The sequence below is a fragment of the Sinocyclocheilus anshuiensis genome, unplaced genomic scaffold (assembly GCF_001515605.1).
Source record: "Sinocyclocheilus anshuiensis isolate Anshui unplaced genomic scaffold, SAMN03320099.WGS_v1.1 scaffold4, whole genome shotgun sequence".
Lineage (NCBI taxonomy): Eukaryota > Metazoa > Chordata > Actinopteri > Cypriniformes > Cyprinidae > Sinocyclocheilus > Sinocyclocheilus anshuiensis.
This window is the reverse complement of record NW_015554075.1, coordinates 673474-686959: the sequence shown is the minus strand read 5'-3', so window position 1 is coordinate 686959 and position 13486 is coordinate 673474. Positions and strand designations below refer to the sequence as shown.

The 13486-nt window shown below is 37.7% G+C and overlaps 1 protein-coding gene across 1 annotated transcript in view; it reads left to right on the top strand.

The window, feature by feature from the left end:
* LOC107668970 (calsyntenin-2-like) overlaps positions 1-13486 on the top strand; it is a 212059-nt gene that overhangs the window by 156485 nt on the left and 42088 nt on the right. Inside the window, exons 6-8 of the mRNA XM_016461051.1 lie at positions 4191-4376; positions 6840-7097; positions 9431-9552. Of these exons, the coding sequence (XP_016316537.1) occupies positions 4191-4376; positions 6840-7097; positions 9431-9552 (566 nt within the window). The remainder of the gene's footprint in view (positions 1-4190; positions 4377-6839; positions 7098-9430; positions 9553-13486) is intronic.

Genomic DNA, 13486 nt, shown 5'->3' with positions numbered 1-13486 from the left:
TTGGCCAGATCTGTGCCTTGCCACAATTCTGTCTCTGAGCTCTTCATGCAGTTCCTTTGACCTCATGATTCTCATTTGCTCTGTGAGCTGTAAGGTCTTATATAGACAGGTGTGTGGCTTTCCTAATCAAGTCCAATCAGTATAATCAAACACAGCTGGACTCAAATGAAGGTGTAGAACCATCTCAAGGATGATCAGAAGAAATGGACAGCACCTGAGTTAAATATATGAGTGTCACAGCAAAGGGTCTGAATACTTAGGACCATGTGATATTTCAGTTTTTCTTTTTTAATAAATCTGCAAAAATTTCAACAATTCTGTGTTTTTCTGTCAATATGGGGTGCTGTGTGTACATTAATGAGGAAAAAAAAGTTAACTTAAATGATTTTAGCAAATGGCTGCAATATAACAAAGAGTGAAAAATTGAAGGGGGTCTGAATACTTTCCGTACCCACTGTATATATGAAAAATCTGTATTTTTTTTTTAAATAATAGTTTATATGTTTTCTTCCTTTCTTCTTTTTATCCCTTTTCTCTGCTTTGAATTCAAGTAGTTTTATTGGCATGGAAAAAAAAGTAATGAAAGAAAAGAAAAAAAGAAAACGTTGCCAACGCTTTCTTCTCATTTTCTCTCTCCTCAAGCACTCCTAGTTTGTCCCAGGGTCACTGCTGTTTCTGAGCTCAGGTATCATCTAAAGTATGATAGGGCCTTAAGATGTGTTGACAGTCGCTGGCAGGCTCCCACGCCCAGAGAATAAGCAGTCATTGGCTGAGAGATTGCATGGCCTGTGTTGTCAGTGTGATTCATAAGAAGTGAGGTGGAAGTGAGGACTGAGTGATGATCATTGTAGGCACCGCAGAGGTGAAGGGCGAGGATTTCTGGTTGTAATGCTTCCCGCTTCCATAAGCGTGTAATAGGGCAGCCTCTCTTTGTCTCTGGTCAAATCTCGTCTGTCAACACTGATCTCTCCATCTCTCCGTCCAGTGGCCCATCTTACTGAACCATCCACTGAGAGTGACAGATCTCTCATTGAGTGCAGAACCCATAGAAAGCTGGCACTGCCAATCAGGTCTCCACTTACACCGTGTACACGATATATACTGAGAGAAAAATGCAAGGCTGGACTTGATTTTATCTGTTAGGAATAAAATGAACTTGGGCGTTGCATAGTAGTAATGGATCCAGACCAAGGGCCCTATTTTAATGATCTAAGCACATGGTCTAAAGCGCACGGCGCAGGTATGTAGCCTACACAATAATAATCTTTTACATTGCAATCCTTTAATTTTTAATATTTGGCATGTTTGTGTGCTGCTGTGCGTCCCTGTGTGTGTAATAAGCAGAGTGTATGCGCGCTGTGGACCCGCCTATATAACACGCTCTTTAAATAACAAAAAAACTACTGCGCCATTGACTTTAGACCAGGTTTTTGTTGGTCAATGGTGCAGTCTATTTCAGTTGCCTCAAAATAGCAACACTCAAGCAATGCGCCTGAACACACCTCGTTTTCAGACCAGCACGCCCATGAGCGCACAAATGGACGCAAATGCATTTCCTATTTAAACAACGTGGCGCAGGACGTGAAAATGACAACTGCGTCGGGCTGAAACTAGCAAAAAACACTTGCGTCGCGCCTGATGCTGCATTGCGCCAGGTGTGTGATAGGGCCCTAAATGCGATAAAAAAAAATGTCTAAATTGCTGTTTGGATATTTGTTAACATTACCCAATAGCCTGTGCAGTTTAAGTGACAGAAGAAGTGGAAGTTGTTAAGATGAAACGTGATGTAGATTGTGAAAATAAGTTTAGTTTAGTTTAGTTTAGTTTAGTTTAGTTTAGTTTAGTTTAGTCAAGTCATTATTTTCCTGTTCTGTGCGTTGCTTTTTGTTTATAACCTACAAAGATAAATAATTTAACATGAAACCAGGGAATGTGCATTTAGAAACTAAATGGGCTGATTTTTTCTTTCATGTTGAATTTTAAATTTGGTCGATATTTTATCATGTCATATTAATTTTAGTGCATTTTATTGTGACTAAAGTATGCAATTTACTTACGAAATTTTATAAAATAATTACTTTTGCCATTATATCTTTATAATTTATTGGCATAAATGCAGTAAAGCAACTATAATTATTTTCTTTCTGATTAAATATAAATTAATGTTTTTAGAGCTTGATTTGATCCTTTTCAGTACAACGTCATCATAAAATAATGATTATGATTCATACTGATTTTTTTCCACTTTGCCTAGAGTGTTTCCAGACTTTTGAAGGACAATGTAATTTACAGATGATAATGTAGAAAACAACAAAACAAATGTCAAACAATAACATACTTTTATCAACCCCATGTTTTAATTAAAATCATTTAATTAATCATTTAAAACGTTCTCATTTAAGTAAAAACAGAGTAGCAGACCTGCACTTTTTAAAAATATCTGACATTGCTATTCGCAGAGCTTTGGTACTATACGTTTTTTTTTTTTTATATGTGGCGACACAGGTTTGAATCTGACCAGCATTACATCCTGATCTTTTCCGCTTTTTTGTCTCTAATAGTTTCCTCTCACTCTCCACTACACTCCCTGATTAGATTTCAAAATGCACATAATGCAACATAAAATTAGAAGAACCCCATAAATATACAAACGCACCACTTCCAGTCTTTAATTAGCATTACATTCATCCGTGAACATCTCAAGGCAGTCTTATGATGGAAACTCTGTGACAGAAATAAGGTGAGTTTCCTGGCCAACTAATTTCCTGTCCATCTGTCATGTAGCCCTTTCCTGCACCATGTCACCCCGAACCCCCCACTCTCCCATTATTTTTCCATGCGTATCCCAGTCTGTTATTTTTTACTTCAGCAATTCCAGTGGCAATATCAGTCCCCGCGTTGCTCTGCAGCGACTTTTTGGCGTCCATGGCATTTGCGAATAAGCAATGAATGTTTAATGCCGCAGTTAATGTTAATCGTCACCCCGAGGTCCTGAAATGGTCTTTCTATTGAACGGAATGAGTCTGGCCTCTGGCTTTGGTGTGTTTGGATAATCGAGGGAATTATTCACTCTCCAGGGAATAGATGAGTCATTACGCAGCGCACATAGAACGTTGTTTTGATGCCATGCCTCCGAAAGCTCTTTCTTCCAAAGTCCTGTTGCACATGCTTTCTTTCTGATGCTGGGTTAAAAGAAGACCCACTGCCGTTTTAGATTTTTTTGGGTGTTTTTTTTTTTTTCAGAAAAAGTTTTTTTATTGCATATATTGTGTTTTGAAGTAAGCTATAAAGCTTCTCTGCTTAGTTTATCTGGGGCAGAACGACTACCTCAGATATTCATGAGGAACTTTTTTAAGACCTTTCCCTCAAAAAGAGGTAGAGATGGAGGCCTGTGGTACTGTACTGTCGCCCCATTTTATCCACAGTAGTGCCAATGAATAATGTAATAAGATATTCAGTTAGGGAAACGGGCTGAGGGAATATCTCTCTGCTGAGGTGAATACAAAGCACTGGGTTCTCTGAATTATACAGAGAGAGTCCATAAAGGCCAGCAAGGAAGAGTGAGATGTTTTATCTTAAGGGTTATTCTTACTCTAAGCTTCATGTTTTATAAAGCACACAAGACAGAGTAATGTAACATGCATGAACACATACTAAAGCACAGTGATGTTCCAGCCTTGACCAGGAGGGGTAACATGTGTCAGTAAGAAAATAATTCCAGATGGATTCCTTTTTCCTTTGACCTTGCTGTTTGCTTTTAACCATAGCTTTCATCACGATTGGTTTTACCTCTTCGTGTTTGTACTGAAAGATAAAAAGGATACAGCGTATAATGTAAATCTGATATGGGGCGACAACAGATGCTGTAGCGACAGCTGAACTCTGATATGAAAGCAAATAACCAGTGTGTCAAAGTGATAGTGATTTTAAAGGGTGTTGAAGCATGATGGGGAAAAGTTGGGTAATTAATAATAAAGGTGGGTATTTTATTTTAAATTGCTATATTTTGTATTATTATTATTATTATTAAGCAATGAACAATTAAAATAATATATTTATAAATATTATAAATAAACCAAATAATTTGATTCACTAGATCAAACTTTGATTTACATATTTATATTTATATTTATTTACACAGATTTTAGAACTGTAAAGTCTCTGGTTTCTAATATGTGTTTTTCTCCCAGGTTGGAACAAGCGTTTGGATTATGAACCTGGAACAGGCAGCAAGCAGCTCTTTCCCAAGATGCACCTGGAGACCTGTGATGGCCCTTTATCTTCAGTGCGAGCCATGGTGGAACTGCAGACCAGCCATATTGGGAAGGGCTGTGACAGAGAGACCTATTCTGAGAAGTCTCTGCAGAAGCTCTGTGGTATGGTCCACTTCAACACAAGTCTTTTATCAGTCAGTCCAGAACTGCTTTGAGTTGGTTTGCTGAGCTTAATGAGTTTAATTCAATTCACAAACTTTTACATTCAAATAGAGATGCACAGTATTATAGAATGTATAATTTATTATTCAATACTGGGCATGTAACTGTGTACAATGGATATTTAATTTTGCATGTACATTTCCCCTATTTTGCCATCATCTAGCATTTCAAGTTTTTAAGTGAGTGATAGTCACTTCTAAAGGTCTTTGCACACTGAGTCTAAATTCTCCTCAAAAAATGTACGCACTTTAAAAAATAAATACGACCTCACGTTGTGTCAATCACATTTACACACTGCCTCCAAAACTTTCGTCCGTCATAAAAAAATTCGGATCAGGTTTGATTTTCTGCATTTTCGCATCCGTAGCAAGCATTGTGATAGAAAAGTATGACGAATATGAAAAAAAAAAAAACGCACTTGAAAATTTTGGACTTTAAGTCTTCCAAAGCATTAATAATCTAATGTCACTGTTAAATCTCTCTCTCTCTCTTTTGTCATACTATAGATTATAAGGTTGTTTTGCCCAAATTCACATGTAACTACTAGCTCTTAAAGCAATTGATTTTATTTTTTATTTATTTAGACAAAGTAGTATGAGTATGACAATTTATGAGTTTTGAGTCTAACTTGAAAACAATTATTGGCTTACTAGTATGGGGAAGAATTTTAATATCAGTTCATCCCTACAATTCACCTAACCATATCTCATATACACATATTGCATGTTCAACACACTTTTAAATGGGTTATAAAACGATTTTCATGTATCTCAATAAATCAGTAATTTTAATCTGATGAAAGACTCTTTGAAACTGATGCATTATGAAGTCAGAGCCACTCTGGCACACAGTTGTGGAGTGATTAAAGCTCTGACTGATTTGTGAAGCATTAAGTGTGTTGATCTTTTTACCATCTTGGCTCTCTCTGTCTCAGTAATAATTGTTTCCCCTGCTGATGTCAGTCGCTTTTGCCCAAGCACTTTGTACAGTTAGCTGAAATAAGTGTTTATTGTTTGAAAATAGGCACATTTTTGAAGTGTTTCTGAAATAGACATCAAAGCTGGCAACCAAGTATGATATATTTTTTTTAAAGCACACCTGTCCCCTGCTGATGTCAGTCGCTTTTGCCCAAGCACTTTGTACAGTTAGCTGAAATAAGTGTTTATTGTTTGAAAATAGGGACATTTTTGAAGTGTTTCTGAAATAGACATCAAAGCTGGCAACCAAGTATGATATTTTTTTTTTAAAGCACACCTAAATAATTTAGATAAATATATTTTTTATGGAAATCGCAAAGACCCAATGTGTAACCGTTAGTGTACAACCTTGAAATGGAGACAGTTTATTCTGGACTGGACATTTGATGGCAAGAGCCGCCACTGAGACTCATGTAGCGCTAGAAATTGCTTGCGTAATGTAATCTCATTGACCTGTACCTTTATGGTATTGCTGGAAATGGATTCTCTCAGAAGAGCTCAGACGCTCACTTGGAGTCTGGCGGTGAATTTATCGTCCAATATCGATTGGCAGAAATAAATATTGCATAGCTTAAAAGCAGCGCCGCTGCCATATTCCCTCTCGCTCCTGTCTCTCTTTGGGCCCGTGGCGAAGTGAGTGATGTGGAGCTGTGGAATGAGAACACGTTGTTCTGACATCGCCGCTGCTCATCGCTCATTCTGTCTCTCTGTGCTGGCCGTCCTGTCACCCCTGAGTGGGGGAAAAAGATTCAGTATCCTCCTGTACTCCCAAATAAAACACGCAGAGAGAGGCATGGGAGGGAGGGAGGATGACAGGAGGCTAATCAAAGATTGATAAGTGGCGCTGTTCTTGCATATTTAGGGCATCTGTACTAGACTTGTCCTCAAAGTGAGTGTGAACACAATTACTTATATTTCAAAGTTTTGCCTTTTTTAAAGGGATAGTTTACATATTCCTAACATATGCTTCCCGGTTGATGAGGAATCCATACTCAAACTCTTTTAACCCACATGATCACCCTAGCTTAACGTGCCAAAATGTTGCTAGGCCACATCCGACAGCAATGAGTTTTATAATGAGACGTTTGCTTTCAGAAATGACATTTCAGTCAGGGTTGAATGTGGGTCTCGAAACCAAATGTTACTTGCTTTTCATCTCTAATTTGATTTGAAGTGTGCTGTATGAACAGTATATTTGAACGCCAGGGCAACTAACATAATTTTAACTCTTTGTGACAGACAGCTTGTAATTTTTCATTGCTGCCTCTTGCAGTAATCTAATTTGATTTGAAGTGTGCTGTATGAACAGTATATTTGAACGCCAGGGCAACTAACATGATTTTAACTAACTTTAAATTTTAACATAATTTTTCATTGCTGCCTCTTGCAGTAACCTGAACTAACCTCTGTGCTTTTATCTCCGCAGGAGCAGCCTCGGGCAGCACAGACCTTCTCCCGGCGCCGAGCGTGTCCACCAATTGGACGACTTCCTTGCTGACAGACAGCGGCCGAGACAGCGACCTCATCTTCAGATTTGATGGACGACAGGCGGCCAATATCCCAGAGTGGGTTGTGCCACAGAACCTGACGGATCAGTTTACCATAGCAACATGGATGAAGCATGGGCCAAGTCCTGGGCTGAGAGCCGAGAAGGAGACGTTGCTGTGTAATTCTGATAAAACTGGTGAGCTATGGTGACTCAGTAGGCATGTGTTAAACCTTTAAGAGGGGTTTATATATACTTTTTTTCATTAAATAGTGCTAAGATATTTTAGATTACAGTGGTGGCCAAAATTATTAGAACACTAGTATTTTCACCAGCTAAAAATGGTTTTAAGCCAGTTATTTCTATCTTTTGCTGTAGTGTGTCAGTAGGAAATATCAGTTTACATTTCCAAACATTCATTTTGACATTAATTGTAATAATCCAGTGAGATTTTTGTTTTCACAAGCAGTCTGACAACAGCCAGTGCTCAACACAGAGATCTGAATGCTGTAAAATGAGGATTCTGTCAAAAATAATGTCATAAATAGATTTTCTTCATCAATTAACTTCTATTAACTAAATTAAGTCAACATTTGGTGTGACCATCATTGACCATCACTTGCACATAGTTTTTCTGGTAGCTTTGCAGGTAGGTTTCTTGAAGCATCTTGGAGACGTCGCCACAGTTCTTCTGGATTTAGTCTGTCTCAGTTTGTTGTGTTTCTTCATGTCATTCCAGACAGACTGGATGATAATGAGATCAGATCTCTGTGTGGAGCACTGGCTGTACTTGTGCAAACAAAAATCTCTTATTATTACAGTTAATGGCAAAATGAATGTTTGGAAATTACCAAAGAGAGATTAAGACTATGGATTAGACATGAATTAAAGAGTGGTTCAGAACAAAATTCTCAGGGAAACTCTAGTCAGGAAGAAATGCAGCGTGACTGTCAGCAGCCAGTTCTCTGAGACCGAGTGGCCCTGATGGGGGCCGACTGCTTGGCAGGGCTCTTTCGAGTTCATTGATCCCAGGCGTCATGTTGAGTGGGTGTGAGACTAAATCAATTCAACATGCACTAAAAGCAGTTGCACAAGAGACATCGGGCAGTGGCGTTGAGGTGAGTGGAGAGGGGTGCCGTGTGGAGGAGACGTGGCAGCCACCTTGATCAATGAGAGGCTTCTGAGAAAGCGTGAAAGCAGTCCAGACTTTCTTTGAGTAAGACACGTGATGAACAGTGAAACGTTTCAATAACAGAGAAGAAAATGCTTTAACAGGAGTCTCAGTTTGAATGGCAGCTCTCTCATGCACATCCTGTTAGGATTTAGCATTGTTACGGATTGACATTTAGTTTGAATAAAGCTGGGAAAAAATATAATTCCAGCTTAAGGGTAAAATGGCTTTTGGAGCAAGGTTTGTTGCTGGTATTTAGTAGTAACCATCAAAGCCAAGGTGGTCTACCAGCTCTAAATAGCCTGTCAAAAGATTAAATCTTGGCTGATACCATTAAGCTAAAAGCTATTTAAAATTTAATTTAATTTAAGTTAAGTTAAGTTAAGTTAATTTGTTTTGAATGGTGCTAGTGAATTTGCATTGCAACATTATAATGGTATTGCAACATTATAGTGTTATTAAGTTAATAGTACTTTTAAAGATCAACTTAACTTGAATGGTGCTAGTGAATTTGCATTGCAACATTATAATGGTATTGCAACATTATAGTGTTAAGTTAATAGTACTTTTAAAGATCAACTTAAAGTAAGCATTCGATGACAGCAATAGTAACCCAAATGGAAAAAAAAATGGAACAGGAAAAATAGTACATAATACACATAATATTACGTAATATATAATATATAATAAGTTTTCAGTGGCCATTACGCAGTCTTCAGAAAAAGCAAAACATCTTATTATTATCAACGTTTTGCTGAACAATTGCACTGTTTAATATTTTTGTGGAAGCCTTGAAACATTTTTAGGATTATTTGATGAGCAGAAAATTCAAAATAACTGGATTCATTTGGAATATATATATCTTTTTTAGTAATGTAAGACTTGAATGTGAGGTGTCAATTCATTCATTCTATAAATGAGTAAAAAGTGGTTGGTAGTAAGCTGGTTATCCCTGGATTGTTGAGCAGGATTCAGGAAATATATCCTGCCAGTCAGTCCATCCCTGACTGGAATTATTCCCTTTAGAGTTTCTGCAGAACCACAGTGGTATCTGTTCATTTTTCTCTATGTCAAGACTTATCTCCTTGTTTGTAGTGTAATTTGTATGACTCAGCCTTGTATAACAGTCGAGAGTTTTTCTAACATGACTATGCAGTTCAGACAAGCTCTCAGAGCGAGGCATGGAAATCTATAAATGTAAATCTTTAATCAACATGACGTTCTTGCTTTGACAACCATTGTGAGTGATTTGAAGAAAAGTTATTTTACAGTCCTAAAATAACACATCATTTATTTACCCTGTCAAGCATTATTTTTTGACGCCCTTACAGTAAGGCTTTTCTGTGTTTTCTTTTTGCAGAGATGAACAGGCATCATTACTCTCTATATGTCCACAACTGCCGTCTGGTGTTTCTTCTGAGGCGAGACTTTATTCAGCTGGACTCCTTCAGGCCGGCAGAGTTCCACTGGAGACTGGAACAGGTGAGGAGCCCCCAGGCACCTGTCACTCATGCACATCAACATCACAACCAGCCCTGTGATAAACAGGACGGGAAAAATGCCACACCGATCGGGCTCCATTTATAGTAATCACTTGTGAAGTGAAGTTCGCTCGGTATAATTTTCAATTACCTGTTTTTGAATTATTCATCATCCGTGTGACTGATCTTTCTGTTGCAACGAGTGATCTGTCACTGCTAAAATGATTATTATCAGAAGGACAAATTGGAAAGCCGACGCAAAGACAGCACTCACGTTTTCTCTCCCAGTGCTTATTTGGCTCATAATCCAGCTTGTTAAAACACCTTGATTTTCAGCATTTCCCTCTGCCAATGTTGAGTGCGGACTAATCTTTTGATTGAGAGCACTAAACGGACTTTATATGTGTGTCACAGTGCCTCTCAACGCTTGCCAAAGGGAACAGAGAGCCGAGGTGAGACATGTGTAATCATTATGAAAAGCTCTCCATGGCAATGACCTCTCGCAGGGAACATAATGATAGTCCTTTGCCCACACCAGTCCTTAACCGCAAATTGCACGCACATACACATTCTCACATCCAGACGTGCACTAGCCCAAGCGCAACATCTCGGACCTTTCTGAGCTGCTGTTAATGTATGCGTATCTATTGAGTAAACACCCCGTATATGTCATCAAAATACTTTTTTTTATCCTTTTCAAATGCACAGAGCAGGTCGTTGGCTGAGAGGGCTTTGATCAATAGTCCAGATCAATTACTGTAAGTAGGACTCTGGAGTTCAGGTTTTGGTCATAGTCCAGAAGCTTGTGTGCGCAACCATTTTTCGCAGATGTTTTGATTAGAAAAACTAAGATGCGAGAACATTTGGCTGCGTTTGGCTGCATTTGTTTTCTCGCTGTGGCAGTTGTCTAGTGTAGCGGTGAAAGATCTGGGCTGGTAGCCGAAAGTTTATACATTTGAGTCCCTGGCTGTTTTGCCCTTGAGCAAGGCACTTAACCTCAGGTCACTCCAGGACAATTGACCCTGTGGTCTTTCAGACTGACAGCGATTTGCAGTGACAAAGCATTTGGAAGTCATTGACTTTCAGTTGCCGATTGGAGGCAACATGAACACTCTTAGCGATACTGAAGTTCAAGGTTATTCAAATACTCTGCGATATGATTTGCCTCATAATATAGTTTAGCTGTTACTTGCTACTAGCAACCGACAGAACAGCTACTTGGCAATCCTATTTAATCTCTGTCAGTGTGAGCAACCCTTAAGTAAATTGTAAGTCACTTTGGGTAAAAGCATCTGCTGAATGACAACTTACTGCTTGCTCTGACAGGCTTTTGATAGTGGATCCATAAAGACATGCCACATCCACACAGTCTGATCACTAACTGGCTAATGTATATGCAGTAAAATGGTGAGCGCTGGTAAAATTCACTAGATTAAATATGATTTAAATCCACATTGATTATTCAGTGTGGAAGAACTAAACTCTGGGCTTGCCAAAGTTTGCAAGCTTAGTGGCATCAGAATTTGGTTTGAGACACTTGTTAGGAAGTAAACTAGATATATGTGAGTAGAATTGTATGTTGTATTGGTAAAATTATCAGTACTTATAAAATTTGGATTCCATAGAAATGCTGAGGTCTACATACATTTTCTGCTATTTTTACTATTTATTGGCGTTATTTGTTTACTGCCATATATTGTGGTCTTGTAATCTTGTAATTATTGTGCTTTTGTAATCTATTTCAGATAATGCTATTAAAAGGCATGGAAAAACAAAATGTGGTTGGTCGCTTTACATGTCAGACAGTTTCTTCCTGCCTAAATTGGTGGTTCTTGGCCAGAATAATTTTACATATTAGGTTTGGCTACATGTGACAATGTGCTACAAAATTGGGCATAAAAATATGGAATCGTTTTACTAGATAAGATGAATAAAATATTGATATTATTTGCTTCCGATATTTGTCTGATACCTGTATATGCAGTACAGTTTAGGTTTTGGTTCTGTATGATTTTATTTTATTTATTTATTCATTTATTTTTCAAAAGAGGTGAATACTTTTATTCAGCATTAAATTCATTAAAAGTGACAGTGAATACATTTACAATATTACAATTAATTTGTGTTTTCAACTTTCTCTTCATCAAAGAAACCTGAAAAAATTTATCACTGTTTTCGCAAATATATTAAGCATTCCAACTGGTTTTAACATTGATAATAATTCGAAATGTTTCTTGAGCTCCAAATCAGCATTTTTGAATAATTTTTAAAAGATCATGTGCCAATGCAGATTTGAGTAATGGCTGCTGTAAAGTCAGTTTTATTCCTTCCATCACAGGAATAAATTACATTTCAAAATGTATTGAAATAGTTTAAATTGTAATAATATTTCACAATCTTACTGTTACTGTATTAAAAAAGTGCAATGTAACAAACGAATGTGTATTTTATACAAGTCATAATTCGTGTGTGTGTTTTTAACCAACATATAATTATTCCAACGAGGCGTAGAGTCCATGTTGACTGCAATTATTATGACAATAAACAATAAGCTCAGTTTGACGACCGATTCTGCCTCAGAGTTCTTGACGGCTGTACTTAGTTTATTACAGGTCAGAGGGAAAATGAGCTCCTTTCAAAGCTTCAGCTCCTTTCCTGTGGTCAGGCAGAGCTCAGCCAGGTAATGAGGAACACAAGTAAACAATATGGGGTCAGTAGATAGGCTGCCATAAAACAATGTCAGCTGCAGAAGGAGCAGCGCTTTTAGCTACAATCCTGTCAACATCCACCACATGAAACACTGCAGAGCAAAAAGTCTCAATACAGCTGTTGGTTTGTGTTTTACCGATATGCTGTGATATTCTCTGTATGCCTTTTTTGTACATTTATCTTTCATGGCCACTTTGTTGATTTTTGTAGGGAGGAGTATTTCTTTGCATCTGATATCTGCGTGCAAATGAAAGCGTGCGGAAAAGGAGAGAGTGTGAGAGAAGGTGTGAATGTGCTTGTTTACACTTCAGTGCATTTTCTCTCTTTCTGGGAGGAGTATTTCTTTGCATCTGATATCTGCTTGCAAATGAAAGCGTGCGGAAAAGGAGAGAGTGTGAGAGAAGGTGTGAATATGCTTGTTTACACTTCAGTGCATTTTCTCTCTTTCTGTTTTCCCTGCCATGTACCTCTTCTCCAGCATGGCTTGATAATGGTGTCTCTCCAGCTTGGAGGCAGTAAACAGAATATGCTTGCCTTGATCTCAGAGCACAGCACAGCTCTGTTCCCAACATGAGACACATCTGTTTTTCTTTCTTTTCTCTCTGCCCTCCCTCTGACTGCTTGTCACTGATACCTAAACAACAGATTATCCTGTTGAAAATGTCACCGTAGTTAGTTTGGCTTTTATCTTTAATCCCAACAAACAAACTTTTGACTCTTCTGAATAATGTCTTGTCCACTTTTCAGCTTGTTCTGGCCAAAAGCAGCCTACTTAGATAGTAAGAAACAGAAAAAGTGACTAATAAAAGTTTTATTGTACTGCACTGCTTTTATTGTCATAAGACAGAGATTTAAATGTCAAAGGAAAACTTCTAGAATTTTTATTCCAAGTGCACCTATATATATATATATATATATATATATATATATTGCAAGGATGCGTAAAGTGCATCAAATGTACATTACAAACATGTATAATGCTACAAAAGATTTCTATTTCATAAAAATGCAGGGTTTGTATTTTGTTTGTTTTTTATATTTTCTGAAAATGTATCATAGAAATGGTTCTTGAGCACAAAATCAGTATATTAGAATGATTTCAGAAGGAACAAGTGGCACTGAAGACTGGAGAAAATTGGCTGCTGAAAATTCATCTTTGCCATCAAAGGAATTAATTCGATTTTAAAATGTATTCCAATAGAAAACAGTTATTGTAAATTGTAATA